The sequence below is a fragment of the Euleptes europaea genome, chromosome 3 (genome assembly GCF_029931775.1).
Source record: "Euleptes europaea isolate rEulEur1 chromosome 3, rEulEur1.hap1, whole genome shotgun sequence".
In the NCBI taxonomy this organism is placed as follows: Eukaryota; Metazoa; Chordata; class Lepidosauria; order Squamata; family Sphaerodactylidae; genus Euleptes; species Euleptes europaea.
Window position 1 is genome coordinate 32,403,447 of NC_079314.1, and position 22,392 is coordinate 32,425,838.

Below are 22,392 nucleotides of genomic sequence, written 5' to 3' on the forward strand. Positions count from 1 at the left end.
GCCTTTCCAGGTGCCATGGCAACCTTTGTGTCATGTTGCAGAGTCATAACCTCATCTGTTGCAAGGTTGCTGATGTTCTCAGGACGGTGCATTCACTGCATGGCTTCTGGCCCCAGCCTGGGTTTTTTTGCTTTGAATTGTGCTAAAGACCCATGATGGTGGGCAGGTTTCATCAGACCTTGCAAGTCTTTGTCCGCATGGAATTGGAATAGACCCTGATTGGAGAGTCTTTTGCCGGCAGGTTTAGTATTGAGCAGAGCAATGGATTCCTGGACACGCCAGAACTACCACCCGGATTGTGAGTTTGCTGTGAACCAGATGGTGAACCTGGAACTGCATGCCAGCTTGGTCTACCTGTCCATGGTAAGAGTGTATGGATTTGTGTCAAGGACAGTTGTGTAGGCTTAGGGACCAGGAGAACTGTTGCAAGATCAGATGAGCTCTCTGCAAGAAAATATCTCCAACCATTGATGAACATTAGTGAGTTCCTGGCTCCCACCAAGTTCCACTCTTTGTGCAGATATATCTGCTTAGAATTTGAAAGTACGAAAAAAAGCATTGGGCAGTGATAGCTCTGAGGTTATTTTTTTCCCTTTTTATTTTTCTTTTTTTTAAAAAAAGGAAAATAACAGCGGGGGGAAACTCAAAATCCAGCAACTAAATAAAATTTAAAAAGAAAAAATATATACATAAAGTAGAGACAAAAATAGAACAACAGTGGTGAAAACTCTACATATAATTTTCTATATGTCATGAGCAGCCCTGGATTAGTGTGGGAGGATGTCATCATTTATTTAAATAAAAAACAACAAAAATGCTGTTTCTTCTCTCATCCTCTTGCACACACAGAGAAAATTCCCCTTTCCCTTCAACTGGTGGGGGTCACCTCTGAGCTCTCATTCTTGAACTGAGGAAATCAAGGACACCATTCCCTAATCATCTGCACCCACAGAGGACCCTGAGCAAGCCTTAGTCTTCAATGCCATAGAGTCCAATTGCTAGGGTTGCCAACCTCCAGGCTACAAGTGCTCAACAGATAGCTTGAAATAGAACTCAAGCAAAATTAGCACAAACACAAAGGCCAAAATATCTGGCACATAAACTCCACACTAGGAATATGCTGATGATCTATATTGTCAAACGGCAACCATGCACTGCAGTTGACAACAAACAAGATATGCTCATACATTTACATGGAATGTGAAGCATTTAACATGTAAAAAAAGCAACGGAACATTTAAAACGCAATGGGCTTCCGGTATATGTCCCATTTAATGAACGGCTTTATCAAGTTCAAATTCTTCCGTATGCTTGAGAATTCATTTGGACAAAGGTGTACTTTCCTGGTAACAGTGGACGGCTGGCTAACGCTTCACGTTCCATGTAATTGTATGAGCATATCTTGTTTGTTGTCAACTGCAGTGCATGGTTGTCGTTTGACAATATAGATCATCCGCATATTCCTAGTGTGGAGTTTATGTGCCAGATATTTGGGGCTTTGTGCTTGTGCTAATTTTGCTTGAGTTCAGCCTCCAGGTTTTAGCAGGAGATCTCCTGCTATTACAACTGATCTCCAGCATTGAAGTCCCTCCCTTCCCCAAACCCCACCCTCTTCAGGCTCTGCCTCAAAAACCTCCCGCCGGTGGCAAAGAAGGACTTGGCAACCCTACCAATTGCCAAAGAGGCCATTTTCTCCAGGAAAACTGATCTCTTATCGGCTGGAGATCAGTTGTAATACCAGGAGATCTCCAGCTGGTACCTGGAGGTTAGCAAAAATAAAGCACCGATTCCAAATGGACAAGCTGTGTGAAATAATAGTATCAAGCTCACTAAGTTATATGCAAAAGTGTGATTATATTATATACAAGTGCAAGGAGCCAACAATGATAAGGATAAATACATGAACATATATACAAAGATAGAATGTAGCTAGCAAGCTACCAAACAAGATGGTCAGTTTCAACAGTTTCAACAATTGTCTTTCAAAGGTAAGTACAATGACTTATTCTATATATTTCTTTCCAAGGAAGAAGATGGAGCCTGGAGCAGATAGAGGCACATCAAAACTGACCATCTTGTTTGGTAGCTTGCTAGCTACATTCTATCTTTGTATATAGGTACCTGGAGGTTGGCAACCCTAAAATAAAATGTTATTTGATCGTTTTTACGTGTTGCTGCTTGTTGCTGTTTTGTTAGCTGCTTTGATTCTAAAGAGGTAAGGCAAGATATAAATACATTTTTAAAATAACATAAAATAAATAAATGAAGGCCAACTGAATGTCCCCAATTAGGGTTGCCAGGTCCCTCTTCGCCACCAGTGGGAGGTTTTGGGGGTGGAGCCTGAGGAGTGTGGTGTTTGGGAGGGACTTCAATGCCATAGAGTCCAATTGCCAGTGGCCATTTTCTCCAGGTGAACTGATCTCTATCAGCTGGAGAGCAGTTGTAATAGCAGGAGGTCTCCAGCTAGTACCTGGAGGTTGGCAACCCTATCCCCAATACATGGCCATCTTTCATAAAGACAGAGAAGCAACCATTCCCTTCTCTAGACCCCGTTCATAGTTAGGCTGAAGAGTCGTGGAATTGTTCACACTGACTGGAGTTTTCTGCTTTCCTTGCGATGCCTGACCCCAGGCCTACTACTTTGGACGTGATGACGTGGCCCTCAAGCAAGTGGCTGCCTTCCTAGAAGAGGAGTCTCTCAAGAAGCGAGGATATGCAGAGAAGCTCTTGGAGTACCAAAACAAGCGAGGGGGGCGCATCCTCCTCCACGACATCAAGGTGCATTTGTCTCCTTTCCTGACTGAGAAAACTGAGGGCCAGCCCACCCAGAGTGGGAAACCATGGAAGGGGGACCAATCCCGTGGGGACCTGCCTCAGATAAATAAGTGCACTGTTGTTGTTTTTTTGGGGGGGGACACACAGAAGCAGCTTGCGAGCTGAGTGAACTGCTTTCTGGGGACTTGATCATGAGCCTTGTGATCTCCATGGCCAGCCGGAGCAGGCCTTGGGGTTCCTTGTAGTGGAACTAACAACTGTTTTCTGAATGAGAAGTATGTGTTTAGAGATGGGACTGAGAAAACACACTGGAGTAGCATGCACTAGACATGGGTGTCCAGGTGCAAGCACAGGCAAGACAAAAAGGTAGTGAGGTTTGGAGCAGCGGACTCTGGTCTGGAGAACCGGGTTTGATTCCTCACTACTCCACATGAGTGGCGGAGGCTGATCTGGTGAACTGGATTTGTTTCCCACACACGAAGCCAGCTGGGTGACCTTGGGCAAGTTACACCTCTGTTAGGGACTTCAGGTACTTCAATGCCATAGAGTCCAATTGCCAAAGTGGCCATTTTCTCCAGGTGAGCTGATGTCTGTCACCTGGAGGTCAGTTGTAATAGCAGGAGATCGCCAGCCACCACCTGGAGGTTGGCAACCCTAGTTAGAGCTCTCTCAGCCCCACCTACCTCCTAGGGTGTCTGTTGTGGGGAAGGTGACTGTAAGCTGGTTTGAGTCTCCCTTAAGTGGTAACGAAAGTCGGCATATAAAAACCAACTCTTCTTCTTCTTCTCCTTCTCCTCCTCCTCCTCCTGCTGACACAATGATGGCCACGCACAGCTGGAAAAGGATTGGAAAAATTCATAGAGGACATGTGAATTAACCTTCATGCTCATAGCTACTGGGTACTAGGGGCAAAAAAAAAAATAGGGGAGAGCTCCTACCCTCATGCCCCCTTTTGAGTTTCCTGTAAGCAGCTGCCTGGGGTGGGAGCCATAGCTCAGTGGCAGAGCAGCTCCTTTGTATGCAGGTTCAGCCCCCAGCATCTCCTGTTAAAAGAAGGACCTGACGGTGGGTGCTGTGGAAGGTTTTGACCTGAGACCCTGGAGGAGCACTGCAATCAGAGTGGACAATGGTTGACCTTTAGGGTTGCCAGGTCCCTCTTCGCCACTGGCAGGAGGTTTTTGGGGCGGAGCCTAAAAAGCGCAAAGTTTGGAAAGGGAAGGGACTTCAGTGCCATAGAGTCCAATTGGCAAAGCGGCCATTTTTCTCCAGGTGAACTGATCTCTATCGGCTGGAGGTCAGTTGTAATAGCAGGAGATCTCCTGCCACCACCTGGAGGTTGGCAACCCTATTGACCTTGCTAGTAGAAAGCGACTTCAAGTATATGTGAAGAGCTGAACCAAATACAAATACAAATTATTGTTAGCCCTGCACTAAAATAGACTCCTGGAGTGATGTAAAGGAGAGTGATTCTCATTGCTGGCATAGGGACTTCAGGCAAACACTTAGAGATAAACAAATATAGGAGGGCTTTTATCTTGGCTAGGTGTGCAGACTTACCCTCTGCTATGTTAGAGGGGACATTCAAGAAGATACCCAAGGCAGAGAGACTATGCCCCTGCAAATCCGGAGATTTAGAAACCACTGAACATGTTCTCCTGAACTGTAACTTTTACACTATACCCCATTCTAAGTTTATTGAGCCCCTCATACTGAGAATGGGACCCAACAGGGAAAGAGAAAAGACATAAAAGCTCCTACAAGGAGATAATCCCTCAATCACCTCTCAGGTAGCAAAATTTTGTACAGCTGCAATGAAAATTCGTTGCCACAGAGTAGTCTCTTAGTCCAAATGGCTGATGTAACTTGGATGTTATTTATTTTTTCTAAGTGACTTAAGACTCGGACTGTAAACCTTTGTCGGTAAGACCATTTTAGTCCATGTATCTTGTTTTATCTGGCCAAGGGCCGCAAATAAACTATCCAAACAGTGTGATGCTTTATCTACGCTACTGCAATGTATATATGTATCTACCATGAGTTTCTTAACTCTTTCTTTCCCAAACAGAAGCCACAGCAGGATGAGTGGAGGAGCAGCCTGGGGGCATTACAGTGTGCCCTGCAGCTGGAGAAGAATACGAACCAAGCTCTCTTGGGCCTGTACCGCCTGGCTGTGAAGGAGGGGGACCCACAGGCAGGTGGCTTGGTGCTGGCAAACCAAAGGAACATCTGGACAGGAGGATGTGGGGAGAGAGGATGCCTGAGGTGGCAGGGCTCACTTTAGGGCCAGATGTAGCGGAGGGATCTGTGGTGGTGGGAAGTGCCGTCAAGTCACAGCCAACTCATGGCAACCCCGTAGGGTTTTCAAAGCAAGAGACAAACAGAGGTAGTTGGCCATTGCCTGTCTCTGTGTAGTAACCCTGGACTTCCTGAGCGGTGTCCCAGTACTAACCAGGGTTTGACTTGATTAGCGTTTGAGATCTGACGAGATTGGCTAGCCTGAGCCATTCATGTCAGGGCAAGGGACTTGTAGGCTCCTGTCTTTTGGGGTACGTGACCAATTGGACCTAGGAAGATTAGACCTTTTGTATTTCTAGCCAGGTCTGCCTGGCAGGTCTCAAGTGAACCCAACCAGCATGGTGTAGTGGTTAAGAGCGGTGGTTTGGAGCAGTGGGCTCTAATCAGGAGAACCGGGTTTGATTCTCCGCTCCTCCACATGAGCAGCAGCAGCTAATCTGGTGAACCAGGTTGGTTTCCCCACCCCTACACATGAAGCCAGCTGGGTGACCTTGGGCTAGTCACAGCTCTTTTAGAACTCTCTCAGCCTCACCTACCTCACAGGGTGTCTGTTGTGGGGAGGGGAGCCGGTTTGATTCTCCCTTAAGTGGTAGAGAAAGTCAGACCTTTTCAACTAGCAAGTTTGTGGATTCGCCTGGGAGCCCCAGCAGGCATCGCATGTAGGTTAGCACAGTGTCCTTCGTGCACACTTCTGGTTGTCTTGTGGGGGAGAAGGGGAAAACTCTGGAGCAGTCTGAAGTTTTTTTGCTGATCATATGTTGGCGGAGGAATATCTCAGCTCCGGTCCCACTCCACCACCTGCTTTTCTGGACGATGTGTGGTGTGGAAGCCCTGAGGAACCTCCCCCTCTTCCTTCTTCTGTGCAGCTGTGCAACTTCCTCAAGTCCCAATTTTTGGTGGATCAAGCGCAGGCTATCAAGCAGCTGGGAGACCACCTCTCCAACCTGAAGCACCTGGGCGTGCCCCAGGATGGCATGGGGGAGCACTTCTTTGACAAACTCACCCTCGGGGACACCAGTGACGTTCCGCTGCAGTAAAGTGGCTTTTTGTTGAACCTGCTGAGGCTGTGTATATTGTGCATGCATGGGTGCATACAGTTTCACCTGTTGCATCATAAACGTTGGTGAGAGATTTGGACCACCAAAACATATGCCACCATCACACGTGGGGTCTTTTAAGGTGTGCAAGTCTCTCTTGCTGTTTCAGCTGCGACAGGGCAGGGCTGCATCAAGGTATTTTGTTGCTCCCAAACAGGGCTCACTCATCCCCTCTGGGCCTCTGCCACTGTCAGCTGGGCCCAAGCCAAGGCCCTGCCTCCCCACTGGGCTAATCCAATGTTCTTTCCCCCTTTTCTGCTTTCCTTGGTTCTTGCCTGTCCCAGAGGCAGCGCTTTTGTTGTCCTACAAACCTGTCGATACTACTGCCTCTTTGCGTGAGGGGCTGTGGCTCAGTGGCAGAGCATCTGCTTGGCATGCAGGTTCAATCCCCGGCATCTCCAGTTAAAGGGACTAGGCAGGTAGGTGATGTGAAAGACCCCTGCCTGAGACCCTGGAGAGCCGCTAGCCGTCTGAGTAGACAAGACTGACTTTGATGGATCCAGGGTCTGATTCAGTATAAGGCAGCTTCATGTGTTGAGCTGTGTCCACGGTCAACCTTTCTGGGGCGCCTTGTGGTTTTCTGGGCTCTGCTACTGTTTGGCCAGAATTGTTTCACTCATGAATTGGGTCTCTTTGAGCTCATGCCCTTAGCAAACCAAGCCTTCCAAGGGGCATGCTGCTCCTTTGGGGGGTGGGGGGAGGACCTCCCGCGTGCACATGCCTATAAGACGGGAAGGGCTGCCTATCAGTTTCTGCATTGGTTTGATATTTTGCCCCTCATCTAACTAGATGGGGTTTTGGCAGGGATGACAACAATATGACAAGAGTCATATTTTTGCACTCCCCATGCAGGTGGAGCTTTTAGCCTTGTGTGTGCCTGTGGGGGGGCTGTCGTAGCCATCCGCATGATTGGCCTATTTGGCAGCCCCTTCATTAGTGGAACATATAATGAGCATTAAGATACCTCCTGAATCATTCTGTTAAGATATTTGAATGCTGGCCTGTATCCAACCATCTGTGGACTTTGCAGAGCCAGGACTTTCCTGCCTCTCCCACCTGCCATGGCTGACTAAGCTCTCTGAAATGTTGTTCTTGGGGGTCAGCAGGCCAACAGAAACAGGGGGCAAAGTGGGGGTCGGATTTTCGAATGGGGAACTGGCAGAAATTGACGACCCACAGATGCAAATGCCATTTCAAAAGAGGAACTGGTTGGATACATGTTGCTATAGTGAAAAACATTTAGAATGAATAATACACATTTACAGCAGGGGAAATTGCTCTCTCCTGCTACTGAAAAAAGGGATTTTCCTGTCATTGGAGGAACAGTGCTATAGGATTTGGGACCCTTCTGTTGTAATGATTTTGACACATTATATGTGGGAAGACATCCTACTGAAAACTGTTTTGTACAAAACTAGTACCTATTTGTTATTTTGAAAGGATAAGATGTAAGATAACATTAAGACCGCATATGGCATTTTCTCACTTGTAATGAAATAAAAGGTCATTTTTACCAAGCGCAGGTACATATAGCCACATATATTATCTTGGTTCAGGAGCAGATACTGATGGGTTTTGACCCCTGAAAACATATGCTAGGGATTTAGGGTTCCATGTGGACAAAAATCTAAGTGGGATGGGGGTGGGGGGAGTGTGTCTGCAGCAAGGAGTTCTCCTCCCTTTTGTGGGAGTGGAAAACTGGTGGGGTCCAACCCACTGAGACATCAGCATTTTGCTAATTTTATTTTAGCATCAGTTATGAATAAAGATGTTTCAGCAATTCTGTGCGATGTGCAAGTCCTATGGCTGTGGTACCTGTAGTCCATATTAAACCTACATACTTTATCCTTTCACAGAGGAGAGACATTGCTGAAAAACTAATTCTGGACTTGTATTCAGTTGTAAGCCTCTCCTATGCAAATATGTTAATCATGCCATTTAGTCTAAATCAAACAAATCTGTCCTTCCTTATTGATGTGTGAATAGGGTTGCCAGGTCCCTCTTTGCCACCGGTGGGAGGTTTTTGGGGCGGAGCCTGAGGAGGGCGGGGTTTGGGGAGGGACTTCAATGCCATAGAGTCCAATTGTCAAAGCAGCCATTTTCTCCAGGGGAACTGATCTCTATCGGCTGGAGATCGGCAACCCTATGTGTGAAGTCCATTGAAACCAACGAGTCCTGACTGCACCCAGAATCATCTGTGCTCTCACTGGTCAAGAGGCCAGTCAATTACTGCCAAGGCTGCCTGTTCCATGACCACAATCAAATACACCATGGAGCTAAGAACGCCAATGTGCAGGGAGCAGCTTCCTGATTTCATTAGCATGACATTCTCTAGCCAGAATGCCAGCGAGGGCAGCTAATGCAGCAGTCTTGGAGAAATCTAGCAGCATGGTAAAGCTGGCCACCTGCTATAACTGCAGGTATTTCTGTACAGGGACATCTGCACCCATGGCCAAGATAATTTAAAACATAAATTGCATTTTCACCGTTACATGAAATTAGTTTTTTCTGTATCAAGCCTGTTGAATTTTTGGGGGGCCTTAAAAATACATTACCGCCTCTCTCGGGAGCTCTCCCCAATTCATTATCTTGAGCGAGTGGGAACATGATAAAGGTAAAAAGGTAAAGGTCCCCTGTGCAAGCACCGGGTCATTCCTGACCCATGGGGTGACATCACATCCTGACATTTACTAGGCAGACTTTGTTTACGGGGTGGTTTGCTAGTGCCTTCCCCAGTCGTTTTCCCTTTACCCCCAGCAAGCTGGGTACTCATTTTACCCACCTCAGAAGGATGAGTCAACCTCAGCTACCTGAAACTGACTTCCGTTAGGATCGAACTCAGGTCATGAGCAGAGCTCGGACTGCAGTACTGCAGCTTACCACTCTGCGCCACGGGGCTCCTGGGAACATGATAGAGGTTAATAAAATTATGCATGAGGTGAAGACAGTGGACAGAAAGAACTTTTTCTTCTCTCTCTCCCATAACACTAGAACACGGGCACCCAGTGAAGTTGATGGTAGGGAAGACAGCATGGTATAGTCGGATCTTGTGAGATCTCCTAAGCTAAGCAGGCTCAGTACCTCGATCGGAGACCACCAAGGAAGGCTTTGCACAGAGAAGACAATGGCAAATCACCTCTGTGCAATCACTTGCCTCGAAAGCCCCTTGCTGGGGGGGGGGGCTCCATGGGTTGGTTGTCACTTGACACCATTTATAAAAGGTAAAGGCCCCCTGTGCAAGCACCAGGTCATTCCTGACCCATGGGGTGACGTCACATCCCGACGTTTCCAAGGCAGACTTTGTTTGCGGGGTGGTTTGCCAGTGCCTTCCCGTCATCTTCCCTTTACCCTCAGCAAGCTGGGTACGCCATTTATACTCATACATAATAAAGCTGGCAACAGGTTCATGGTGGGCAAAAAGTAGTACTACTTTACTCAATGAGTAATTAACTTGTGGAATTCCCCGCCAGTGAACTCAGTGATGGCCATGAGGATAGATGGTTTTAAGATGGCATTAGACAGATTTCATGGTCCATTGATAGTTACTAGCCATGCTGACTAAGGGAAGCTTCCGTATTTAGAGGCAGTAAACATCTGAAACCCAGCTGGTTTGGCGACTGTGTAAAACAGGACACCGACCTGGAGGGACCATAGGTATGGTCTGTTAAGACTCTTCTTATGTTATGCCCAGGAAAAAACAGCTTGTTCGGGCCTGGACTTGTTCCTCATTTAAGATTTCTAGACAGGATATAAATGAAGGGTTTCACTACAGGTTTGGGAGGGACGCGTCATTCATTTTGGGCTGTGAGCTGTTAGGAGAAAAGAAAAAGAGTTGGTTTTTATATACAACTGGCTTACAATCACCTTCTCTTCCCCTTCTCACAACAGACACCCTGTGAGGTAGGTGGGGCTGAGAGAGCTCTAAGAGAGCTATGACTAGCCCAAGGTCACCCAGCTGGCTTCACATGTAGGAGTGGGGGAAACCAACCAACATTTTATTTGGGTCCCTTAACAGCGCATTCCTGAGAGGAATGCCTGCGCCGGGCTTAGCAGGCAACCCCATGGTGTTCTCCTAAGGAGGTTTCGGCACCGCCAAAACCTCTACCCGGCGCAAAAAAAGGGGTGCAACCCTCATAGGTGGCATATCTCAGCAAAAGGGGGTGTTCCTGAGCCAAAATGGCTCAGGAAGCTAACGTCGGCCCCGCCCCCCAGCCGGCGCCAGAACGCCCTGGGAACGCCTCCCGGGGCACCGCTGAGGCCTGTGCCGGCGGCTGGATGCCAGCGGGAGGCTCCGGCAGTGTCCGTGCCCAGCGCTGCCGTGGCAGCGTCCGGGGACCAGCGTCCGGGCCTGCATGCCAACGCTGGGGCCACTAATGCCAGCGTGCGCCTTCTGGGCGCCGGTGTTGTGGGCTCTTGAGCCGGATGAGGCCTTTGTCAGCTTCCCAAGGCCTTTGGGTCGGGCCGCCAGCACGGCTCAGGAATGGGCTGTAATTGTAATGTGAGGGCAGCAGACTGGCCCTGTAACTTACTGGGGAAGTTCCCATTGGGCTGCTGAACCAACCCAGCTCAGACCCAGTCCACGGGGATGACAGCAGCACCGCCCCGGCTGAGCATGCTCAAGCGCTGCTTCCGCATCCCACTCTGCCCATTCTCCAATGGTGCACTAAAACATATTTATTTCAAACACCCATGTGCCAACATAGCCCTGACCTGGATGGCCCAGGTTAGCCTGAATTAATCAGATCTCAGAAGCTAAGCAGGGTCAGCCCTGGTTAGTACTTGGATGGGAGACCACCAAGGAATACCAGGGTTGCTGTGCAGGGGAAGGCACTGGCAAACCACCTCTGTTAGTCTCTTGCCTTGAAAACCCACTGGGTTGCTATACATCGGGTGTGACTTGACAGCACTTTACACAGACACACATGCCAACATAAATAACCACTGCTATGCTCCTTTCTCCTCCCCACATTTTGACAATTGCTCTTCTGAGGCCAAGTAAGGAGCACCTGAAAGGAAGAAAGCAAATACTTAAGGAGATGTTACTCAATACTGTTTGGCCTTCCCTCATACCCACATTGTATTAGGGCCTCAGAAGATAAGACCCTGCTAGATCAGACCAGTGGTCTGTCTAGTCCAGCATACTGTTTCACACAGCAGCTAAGCAGTTGTCAAGAGTCAGCGTGGGGTAGTGGTTAAGAGTGGCAGACTCTAATTTGGAGAACCGGGTGTCATTCCCCACTACTCCACATGAAGCCAGCTGGGTGACCTTGGGCTAGTCACAGTTCCCTCAGAACTCTCTCAGCCTCACCTATCTCACAAGGTGCCTGTTGCCTGCATGGGGGGGGGGAGGTGACTGTAAGCTGCTTTGAGACCACTAAAAGTAGAGAAAAATGGGGTATAAAAACTAACTCTTCCTCTTCTTCTTCTAGAAGGCCAAATAAACAAGGCCTCGAGACTACAGCCTCCAAGCACTGGGATTCAGAGATGTGCTAACTATATATATGGAGGCTTCCTTCAGTCACTGTGGCTAGTAGCCATTGAACCCATGAAGCTGCCTTATACTGAATCAGACCCTCGGTCCATCGAAGTCAGTATTGTCTACTCATACCGGCAGCAGCTCTCCAGGGTCTCAGGCAGGGGTCTTTCGCATCACCTACTTGCCCAGTCCCTTTAACTGGAGATGCCGGGGATTGAACCTGGGACCTTCCGCATGCCAAGCAGACGCTTTACCGCTGAGCCACAGCCCCTCCCCATTGATGGATTTCTCCTCCACTAATCTGTCTAACCTCCTTTTAAAGCTTTCTGTGCCCACGGCCCTCACTACCAGCATTGAATTTCACAACTAAATTACTTGTTTAGTAAAGAAGTATTTCAATTTGTCCTGAACCTACTTTGCAACAAGTCAGTTGGGTGTCACTGAGTTCTAGCATTCCACTACTTCTCCAGTTACATTTTAGGCCCAGGTCTGTATGAAGCCTATTAACTGTGCAGCAAACACAGAGAATGTCACAGGCTTCTTCTGGTCTGTGGTGAATGCACACAGCAGAAGAGTGGTAGGATGCAGCGACGCCCTTCGTCTTCTTCCCCTACCAGCCCACTGGGGGAATGGAAGCCTGCGTGTCCAGCCCTCTCCCTTCCCTCAGGTAAAGAACACAAGCTAAGACTACTTCGCATTCCATGCCTGAGCAGAAGGCGAAGGGTCAGCAAAGGATAGGTGAGGCAGGGATTGCCCTGTGTCAGCTGAGCACCAGTGAATGTGCATGTTAGAAGAGAAGAGGCGGCTGGCTGTTACCGGGATCTTGCTCAGTGCAGGCCTGCACCAAGCCTGAGTGTTTAGAGAACAACTCCTGCCCCAAGCAGAGGAAGAAGCCCTCAGTTCTCTTTCTCTCTGCTGGTTCTCTTTCTCTCTGCTGCGGTTAATTCCTCTATGAAGTTGCGAGTGTCTTGAGTAAGGACAGGAAGGTCAACAAGCAAACTGAGCCAGCATGGTGTAGTGGTTAAGAGCGGTGGTTTAGAGCGGCGGAATCTGATCTGGAGAAGCGGGTTCTATTCCCCACTCCTCCACATGAGTGGCGGACGCTAATCTGGTGAACTGGATTTGTTTCCCCACTCCTACACATGAAGCCAGCTGGGTGACCTTGGGCTAGTCACAGCTCTCTCAGCCCCATCTACCTCACAGGGTGTCTGTCGTGGGGAGGGAAGGCGATTGTAAGCCGGTTTGATTCTTCCTTAAGTGGTAGAGAAAGTCGGCATATAAAAGCCACTCTTATTATTATTATTATTGCACCCGACCTCTTGTCATGCAAGAGCATCGACAGTCACTAGCCCCAATGATGAACAGGCTACCGGTATGTTTCAAATCCAGATTATATTTAACATTTTTTAAAATTTCAAATTTAAAAAAAACCACCTTTCTGCCCCTGCCACTTGAACATTGCAGATATACACTGTATTTAATCAGCAGCAAGGATTCATCTCTCCCCCCACCACCACCACACCAGTCAGTGCACATCATGGAATTGTGTTGTGCTTGAAAGTCAAAATCCAACACGCAGGGACTGATGCAGAACACCGCAACCTGCTGGGTTCTTGTTTCTCCCACAGAAAGACTCTGCAGTATCTTGCCACAAAAATATTGCATTTACACTGTGAGACGTAGGAGACACAATGGTTACATCTCGAAGAGTCCTGCAACAGGCTACATGCCCAGGCAGGCCTGCAGAAATCAACACTGCTGCCAAGGGAACGGCATCTGGGGGCCCAATCTCAATGCAAGCATGTTAGACCCCCCCCAACCCAAATTAGTACACACACATACACAGATGATCCATAAAATGCTCTTTCCACCTCCAACCGAAAGGAGAACAAGTACAAAAACAGACACACAGAAAACTGCCCCCTTTCCCACATTTATTTTTTAGGTTGGGTATAAGTATTGGGAAATAAGAAAGAATGTACATCCCAAATACCCATCATGCATAAATCCCCCCTCACCAAATCCATTCTGTGGTTTGTTTTAACCAATATGCACTGTTATACCTGCACCCATGCTGGTTATGCTCAATTGTAAGCCTTGGGAACCATGGTTTGAAGGAGGGAGGGGGGCAAGCTGTTTATGTTCCTTGCCTGGGCAGAGAGGAGGAAGCATGCGCTCAGTCTCTCTTAACCACAGTTTATGCACATTATATTTGCACGGAACATTACATGGCACACTATGTTTGCATGGAACGCAGGGTGTACAGCTTCCTACGGGGCCAAGCAAAGAGATGGGAAGAGAAACAGAATCGTTTGGTGGCAGAAATCTCTTGCTGGCTCCTCTCTGGTGGAAAGGGTGCTGCTGGAAATTTCATCTGGCCCAAGTCATGGATTAAAAACAATAAAAGGAGGTAGAAGAAAAAAGGTTGACATTATTCAGGATAGCACAGTTAGTCCATATTTTCAGAGGGTAGCCATGTTGGTCTGTGGCAGAGCAGCTAGATTCGAGTCCAGTAGAACCTTAGAGACCAACCGGGTTTTCGGGGAGCCTGGACTCTACAAAGCTCAAAACCCCAACATCCTGTTGGGCTCTCAGCTGCAACTGAAGTCCAATCTAGCTCGGTCCATATTGACATTCCAACTCTTTGTTCCACCTTTTCCCTTATCAAAAGCATTATTCTCCTATCTTCTCAATTTATTCTGAGTAAGAAGCCATCACCAGCGGGTATTAATCTTCCCGCACACATGAGCTCATCAGAACATTCCTAGTGCGGTTCTTCCACAAAGGCATCCCGGAATGAGACATGCACCGAGATTCTCTCCCATTCAGCCGTTCCAGACACCTTCGCGTCCCTGCAGGACTGCGGTGAACTAGCCCACCTTCTCCTTCATCGCAACAGGCTCTTTGCTTGGAAGCATCTCGTACTTCTGCCAAGGCACGAGGATGGGCCGATTTTCTTCTTTTAGATGTCGATGATGACAAAGACCTCTGGTTTTTCATCTTCAACGATCTGCATTGCTGAGTATGTTATTGCTTTGACCTCTGTGCCCTGAGGGGGAATAAGAAAACGAAATTGTGCAGATGGGCTCCCGGATTCCTCTGTGCAAAAATAGGAAGAACACCCTGGATACCAGGGAAAGTTTTTTTCCCCCCAGTCAAAGCATTCCCTAGAATTTCTTCAATTCTGTGTTCAGTTGCATTTGTTCACTTAGACATTGTCCCACTTTCCAAGGACTAGTGCAGACAAAATGCCATCCAGTTCCCAAACAGTGGTTTTGAAAATGGGAGCATTTCACCGACTTGCAAGTTACTGCGAAGCATTCCCCCTTCCTTTCTACTTTGCAGCCTTTCCAGGGTTATCATTAAGTCTTAACTTCCTGCCAGCTACAGTTACCAAGCTTATTTGGAAATGGGTTAATTACCTGTGATCTAACAATGAGTACCCAGCTTTCTGGGGGTAAAGGGAAGATGACTGGGGAAGGCACTGGCAAACCACCCCATAAACAAAGTCTGCCTAGGAAACATCGGGATGTGACGTCACCCCATGGGTCAGGAATGACCTGGTGCTTGCACAGAGGACCTTTACCTTTTACTTAACAATGGTTAGTGGAAATTTCTTTCGTGACTTGCTTTTTATCCTATTTTTCTCCCCAATGGGGACCCAAAGTGGTTTACAACGGTCTCCACTCTTTCATCTTATCCTCACTACAACCCTGTAAGGTAGGTTGGGCTAAGAGTGCGTGACTGGCCCTAGGTCACCCAGCAAGCAGAGTCGGGATCTGAACCTGCATCACCCAGATTCTATACTGACGCTCTAACCACAATGCCACACTGGCTTCTGTGCAGTCATATTTAACTATTACTTCCAATGCCCACACAGGAGAGAGGAAGAGGAATGTGTTTGTGGATTTCCCAAGCAAGAAGCCATGTTTGAGTGAATGAGCTGTACAACATCTGCAGTCGGCCCAAGACAATGAGCAAGAAACAAAAGCAACGGTATCTTTCAACTGAACACTGAGAGACGATGCATTTCCACCTCCCCACCCCCATTCTGAGAATCTTCTCCATATCAGAGGCACCATCTCTTCTTATTGACTTCCAAAGAATCTGGGGCAGCCGTGTATGTTGTAGGTTGCACTGATAGTTTCTTTGCAATATTTCCCCACAGGAGACCCTAGAGCAGTGGTTCCCAAACTGTGCTCCACAGAGCACTTGGTGCTCCGCGAAACATATCCTAGTGCTCCATGAAGAGATTGGGAAAAAAATATTACTGTCATTTGGTTTAGTATATAGGTGCTAGTTGAAAATTAGTGCTCCATGATGAATTTACCTCCTGAAAAGTGCTCCATGACTCAAAAAGTTTGGGAACCGCTGCCCTAGAGATTAGAACAAATTAGGGGCAGGGAAGCAAGGTGGTCACAGCAGGCTGAGATGTACATGGATATAGGAGTGTGGTTCTCAGAGTGGCTAGTGAGGCTAGCCCTGCATATAATACACAGAAGAACTGATAACAGCTCTCTCTCTCTCTCTCTCTCTCTCTCTCACACACACACACACACACACACACATTTATATCATACCTGAGGATGTTTGGGCAAAGAGAATTCTTCCCCCCACCTTAAAAGGCAAAAAAAAAAAAAAATGCATGTATTAGTGGAGTTCTGAATGAAATTATAGGGTCTGAAGAAACAAAAATCACTGGTCTTTTTCAGACAGATGCCTGGAATGCCGATTGTTCTGAGGATCTAAACGACCACCAGGGCACGACCAACAGCCAAGGCCATTGCCTCAGACGAACCAAACCACAAAGTGAGTGGGCAGCGCTCACGCAATAAGTGTGCCCCATGATCAAGGATCAGCGGAACCTCCAAGTCAAGCCAGAACAGCTTTGAACCCAAAGCTGAAGTGGCGATTTTTTTGCACCTGATGGCCACATCTGGAAAGTGGGAGATCCAGTGTCCAATTCCACACCCTCCAAAGCAGGTACAACCCTAGATGTGGCCCTCTCTCCCACTTTGCTGCTCTTGTTTAGTTTTACTCCATTTATACCCTGCCCTTTTCCCCAATGGAACACAACGAACTTACATTGTTCCCCACTGAGGATACAAATGAAGTAAAATAGCTAAAATATTGTTTCGAGAAGTGTGGGATATAAATTTAATAAACCAATGAAAAGTAAAGTCTCTGTGGGAAACTTTGTACTGCAAAATACCATCTTGAGACTTCTGCTATGCAGCGTGTGGACAGTCTTTTGGCACAGGACAGACGTGTCTTTGTTCCCTGAAATCCCAATATTTCTCTTTTAAATGTAGTTCTTCTGCTTACTCACCCAATGGACCTTATTTTGAAGCTTATTCGATCAAGAGAAACCACTTTTACTTCCTACAAAAAAAAGAGGGAGATATATTTTTTCTCATTTAAAAAGTTGCTACTAAATACCTTGCCCTTTCACAGAGCTCTAACATCATCTGATAAATGTGTCTATCTTAAATCCAAGCAGAAGAATCTCTCCTGTCTCTACGACTCCACAGCACAAGTTCAGTGGAGTTTGGGGTGGAGTGGGGGAACCTCTCACCAGCCTTTATCTCCAACTATTTATTTTCCCCAATTTCAGCATCTTCTACAACTTTTAATGTAACTGTTTGCATAAAGTATCCTGAATCACCATCTGAATACTGCTAACATATTGCAGGCAGACCCTCTAGACTAGTGGTTCTCAACCTTTTTTACTCAATTACCCCCTTTCACCATTGTTCAGAATATAATTCCCCCCTTCCCAAGATAGTCTAACTCAAAAAAAAACCCTGCAATGTTACAGATTGCACATAATCTACAGGACATCACACTTTGCTGAATAGTGGTCCCAATCCCCCCTTTGGAACCCTAAAATCCCCCCCGGGGGGGAATCCCCCCCTTGTTGAAAACCCCTGCTCTAGACCCCCTAACCATGCAATAGATCCCTCCCTTTGCCTGTTAACAATGAACCCTAAAAGCAGCACCACAAGATTCAAAAGTAGCTCACTGCTTTGTGATTGTCAGCTGCATCCCCCCCTTCCCTTTTCGGATTGTCATACGGCAGATTGTTGTCTGCTTGATGCTGGCTTGTACGTTACCACTTTGCTGGGCCGAGTTGGGAGCCTTCTTCCAGCCTAAGGAATCTCATCCGTCAAAGGAAGGCTTCAAACTTGGCCGAGCAGACAAGAAGCGGCCAACTGAGACGAGGATGGGGCTGACCCAACAGTTCGGCAGGGCAACACTGCGAGGCTCACATATGGCCTATTCTGTATCAACAGTACAGAACCTACTTTAAGAAACTGGGAAACCGCCCTCTTCCACAGGATGACAAACAGCAGGCACTTACCCTGGGAATGAAAAACTCATTTGCACTGAATTTATACAGCCACTCATCCAGAAAGTGAAAAAGAAGAGACAACATGTCATGGCCTGTCGGAACAGAAGAAGAGTTGGTTTTTATATGTAGACTTTCTCTACCACTTAAGGAAGAATCATACCGGCTTACAATCACCTTCCCTTCCTCCCCGCACAACAGACACCCTGTGATGTAGGTGGGGCTGAGAGAGTATGACTAGCCCAACGTCACCCAGCTGGCTTCATGGGGAGGAGTGAGGGAACCAACCCAGTTCACCAGATTAGCGTCCGCTGCTCATGTGGAGGAATGGAGAATCAAAGATCAGAGTCCACTGCTCTTAACCATTATACCACGCTGGCTCTCAGAAGGAAAAAAGCTCAGATGCTCTGGCAGCGCATCACCTCTTGAGCACCAGGGAGGCTTCCCAAACAAGAGGCAGGCCCTCAGGAGAGGGGTGAACTGCTTGCTAATCCCATCTGAGAGCCAGTCTTGGTCGGGCCAGGAACCAGAACATAGCCCCTTGCACTCATTCCCTGTAGCAGGCATGTGTAGAACAAAAGAACCCCCTACCCCACACACACACACACACACACACACACATTCTCTCTCACCCCAGGAAGCCAATGCCAGCAAACTTTCCAGCGATTGGATCCAGGCCAACGAGCACCTTCTTACCCTCAGCCTCCACCTCAACCGTGTCCAGAGGTTCAACCGTCTCGTTGTCCGTCATGTACCCAAACATGGCCATTGCACATTGCTCAAAGGCCTCTTCCAGAGTGTCTCCCCAGGCATGCAACCTAAAGGAACATCAGCATTTATTAGCCTTCCGCAGAGCAGCGCTAAAAAGCATAAAACAGGAGCCTGCAGGCAAGAAACTTGAAGCCATCATATGGGAAAGGATGGAGGGGGAGTATTAGCAATTTACTGTTAGGAAAAACACAACAAAACTGAGATCTGTTTTCTTGGCCCTTGACATTTTGCCCTCCCCCATTTGCAGCCTTTGGTGGGGGTTACCCATACAGCCCCATACAATCAGGATGTCAGGTACGTGGACATATGGAACTCACTGCTACAGGATGAAGTGATTATTATTCTCCCAAGCAGCTTCAGAAGGTCTACATTCACGGTCCATCAATGTCTATTAGTTGTAATGTCTAAGTGGAACCTCCATGTTCAAAGGCAAAGTACCTGTAAATACCAGTTATTGGGGGCAACAAAAGAGCTTTGGCCTCCATACCCTGCCTGTAGGACTTCCAGGGGGCATCTGACTAGCCTGTGTGGAAAACAGGATGCCACACTAGGCTGACCAGCAGGGTTCTTATTTGACCCAAGCAAAGAAGGACCAACAGTAACATCACTGGCAAAACGTTAGATAATTTTACTGAAAATTTCTGTTGGCTGATCTCTTCACAGAAAGTGTTCAAGGCAGCTCACAATATTGAAACATCCCTCATTGTAAAACGTCCATAATAAAACATCAAAAAATATAAAACATAAACAATAAATCGGAACAACTGTTATTGCAACAGCTGAAAAGTGGCCCGCAGAAATGTTTCCCCCAGAGTAGGGAAAAAAGACTAAACAAGCGAGGAATAGAAACACTTTAAATACATATAACTTTATCACCACCCTTCCCTTCTAAGGAAATCCATACTTACTGCACATCCGCAGTATGATCCAAATCTAAACCGGAATTTAAAAGACAGAGAAAATGTAGATCAGTTGGGAAAGTTCAAAAGTAGATGTACGAGCTAGGCAGCGAGTCATTACCCTGACACTTAGGGGGAGGGGTGTCAGCTAACAGGGCGAAGGTCCCTGCCCCAAGGCACCTACAATGCCCACAACTGGGACGGGCTGGCTTCTTCGCAAAGGGGAACCCACACCAAGGGAGGTCGGCCTCCAAAGCCTTCGCTCCCCTTGGGTTCCCTCGCCCACCCAAGCATGCCAGGCGCGCGGGGAGCTCCGGGCAATTCCCCGCAGGCTGGTCCCGGCAAGCCTTCTTAAGCCCATGTTCCGAAAGGCAGCCGGACCCCCGCCAGGGACGCGCGACCCCCACCCCCACCCCTTTGAGTTCTGGCAGCCATGGGGTACCCACACTCGTATTTCCTCTGGATGGGAGGATACTTGGCTTTGATGCCTTTTTGCTCCTCGTTCAAGTTATAGTCGCGCTCGTCGTCTGCCATGGCTGGTGTCGCTTCCTCCTTTGCAAAAGGGGGCGGGGGGGAAAATGGCCTCGGCTTCGGGGAAGTTTGCAGCTGCCGAGGCCCAGATTTAAAGGAACAGCTACAAGAAGGAAGGAAGGAAGGAAGGAAGGAAGGAAGGAAGAAAGGAAGAAAGAAAGAAAGAAAGAAAGAAAGAAAGAAAGAAAGAAAGAAAGAAAGGAAGGAAGGAAGGAAGGAAGGAAGGAAGGAAGGAAGGAAGGAAGGAAGAAAGAAAGAAAGAAAGAAAGAAAGAAAGAAAGAAAGAAAGAAAGAAAGAAAGAAAGCTAGCTTACACACTCACACCACGGGCATCAAACTCTTATCACGATCCCATGGGCATTTGCAAAGTAGATAAATAAATGCTAACCACCTTTCTACACATTTTGATTTAAGCAGGTTTCGTGCAAGGATTAGCCGAGGTACCCAGGATATTGCCGTGCGCCCCCTCCCCAAAAACAATTCTGGACTGGTGCATTTATTTATTTATTTATTTATTTATTTAATACCCTTCATTTCTCCCTAGTGGGGATCCAAGGCGGCTTACATCGTTCTCCTCTCCTCCGTTTAATCCTCACAACAACCCTGTGAGGTAGGTTGAGCTGAGAGAGTGTGACTGGCCCAAGGTCACCCAGCGAGCTCCCATGGCATGGAGTAGGGATTCGAACCTGGGTTTGCCAGGTACTTGTCTGACAATCCTAACTTCACCACAGTGGCTACTGCAATTGCACTGTCATGGCGTTGTTGTTTTTGTCTAATTTTTGAGCAACGTGGTTCTTATTTTGCTTTATGGCACTTAACATACACACACGCACACACACATGCCGAGAATTTCTGTCCAAGTCTCTATCCTTTTGCACAGTAACCATCTTGCCGGCTTCTCTCAGCAATTCTTTTCCCTGCAACTGGCCTACCTTACAAGACTATTGCAAGAATACCTGAAGTGCCTTTCAAGATCTGATGCCCCCCTGGAGCAAAGGTGCCCGGAAGGGCACTCTGGTTTCTGCCACTGACTAGAGGGGGTTAGTATGAGTATGTACTGCTGCACTGAATGTATCCTAAGTGGAACGTGGTGACTATCTTGTACCTTTAACTGCAGTAAAAAATGATATGAATCAAGTTTTCTTGATGTTGTAAGTATATTAGCATACCTTAGATGTGTATATATTGTATATAATTTTTGTATGTATTGTATGTATGTTTTGTACAAGTGTGTGTATATATGAAACAATGTATGTTGTTCTTTATATATTTTTAGTGGGGACTGATGAAGAATTGTATTGAAGAAATTTGAAACGGCCGTATCCCCGTGTCATCTTTGGAAAACAATATTTCTTCTGCTGAACTATCTTGAAAATACATACATCAGTGACTATTGGACTTTACTATTATAGATATAGGATCTTATTAGACCCACTGTTTTTGCATTGGTGTTGCTTACTATGTGTAACTTTTCCAACAGAATCTTTTTGCATTTTGTAACTACATTGTTCTGTCGCTCCTGTACTTATTTCCTAACGATATAGTATCAGTACAGTGGTGTCTCTTTTTTCTATTATAACCTCCAGGTACTAGCTGGAGATCTCCTACTATTACAACTCATCTCCAGCCGATAGAGATCAGTTCACCTGCAGAAAATGGCTGCTTTGGCAACTGGACTCTTTGGCATTGAAGTCCCTCCCTTCCCCAAATCCCGCCCTCCTTAGGCTCTGCCCCAAAAACCTCCCACCGGTGGCAAAGAAGGACCTGGCAATTTCATGTCTGGATGCTGTGTGGCCATTTATGCATGGCTGTTTCCTGGAGGTCACCCTGCCAACTACTTAGGGGCTTTGTTTTGATTATGCATGCATTTTCCCACTGTCAGAGGTTGCCTCACTTTGTGGGCTAAACACAAATCCAGAAAACGCCGGCAAAACACATGAACGGGGAGAGCGAGGCAACCTCTGATGGTTGGAAAATGCAAGCGTAATCAAAGCAAAGCCCCAAAATAGTTGGTGGGGTGACCACAAGGAAACAGCCATGCATAAATGGCCCTTCTGGTGGCAGAGAGTGAAGTGACTTCTACAATCCACAATCTGCTCAAGATTTTCAGTTCCTTGGCTCCATCATCAAGCAAAAGGGAGACCGCAACCAGAAATCAGAAGGGGACTGAGACTGGGAAGGGCAGCCATGACGGAGCTA

The 22,392-nt window shown here is 47.3% G+C and overlaps 2 protein-coding genes across 2 annotated transcripts; one reads left to right on the forward strand and one right to left on the reverse strand.

Annotated features, from left to right (window-relative positions):
• The first annotated feature begins 261 nt into the window (after positions 1 to 261).
• On the forward strand, positions 262 to 6,107 carry LOC130474741 (ferritin heavy chain B-like). The gene is made up of 4 exons (XM_056846436.1): positions 262 to 363; positions 2,632 to 2,778; positions 4,841 to 4,966; positions 5,937 to 6,107. Exons 1-4 carry the CDS (start codon positions 262 to 264, stop codon positions 6,105 to 6,107), a joined length of 546 nt encoding a protein of 181 aa, XP_056702414.1.
• An 8,459-nt stretch (positions 6,108 to 14,566) lies between these two features.
• Positions 14,567 to 20,219, reverse strand: ZBTB8OS (zinc finger and BTB domain containing 8 opposite strand). The gene is made up of 7 exons (XM_056845985.1): positions 20,109 to 20,219; positions 19,672 to 19,696; positions 18,689 to 18,810; positions 18,005 to 18,087; positions 16,973 to 17,025; positions 16,224 to 16,260; positions 14,567 to 14,692 (listed from the first exon to the last, which is right to left on the reverse strand). The coding sequence occupies exons 1-7, from the start codon at positions 20,194 to 20,196 to the stop codon at positions 14,606 to 14,608; spliced, it is 495 nt and encodes a 164-aa protein (XP_056701963.1). The 5' UTR covers positions 20,197 to 20,219; the 3' UTR covers positions 14,567 to 14,605.
• Positions 20,220 to 22,392: the final 2,173 nt, after the last annotated feature.

Excerpts from the sequence above, each read along its gene's own strand:
- LOC130474741 (XM_056846436.1), top strand. The coding sequence starts at position 262 with ATGGATTCCTGGACACGCCAGAACTACCACCCGGATTGTGAGTTTGCT. Across the intron at positions 364-2,631 it reads GCTTGGTCTACCTGTCCATG|GCCTACTACTTTGGACGTGA; the intron begins GTAAGAGTGTAT and ends GCCTGACCCCAG. Across the intron at positions 2,779-4,840 it reads TCCTCCTCCACGACATCAAG|AAGCCACAGCAGGATGAGTG; the intron begins GTGCATTTGTCT and ends TTTCCCAAACAG.
- ZBTB8OS (XM_056845985.1), bottom strand. The coding sequence starts at position 20,196 with ATGGCAGACGACGAGCGCGACTATAACTTGAACGAGGAGCAAAAAGGC. Across the intron at positions 19,697-20,108 it reads CATCCAGAGGAAATACGAGT|ATTTGGATCATACTGCGGAT; the intron begins GTGGGTACCCCA and ends ATTCCGGTTTAG. Across the intron at positions 17,026-18,004 it reads ATGAGTTTTTCATTCCCAGG|GAAGTAAAAGTGGTTTCTCT; the intron begins GTAAGTGCCTGC and ends TTTTTTTTGTAG.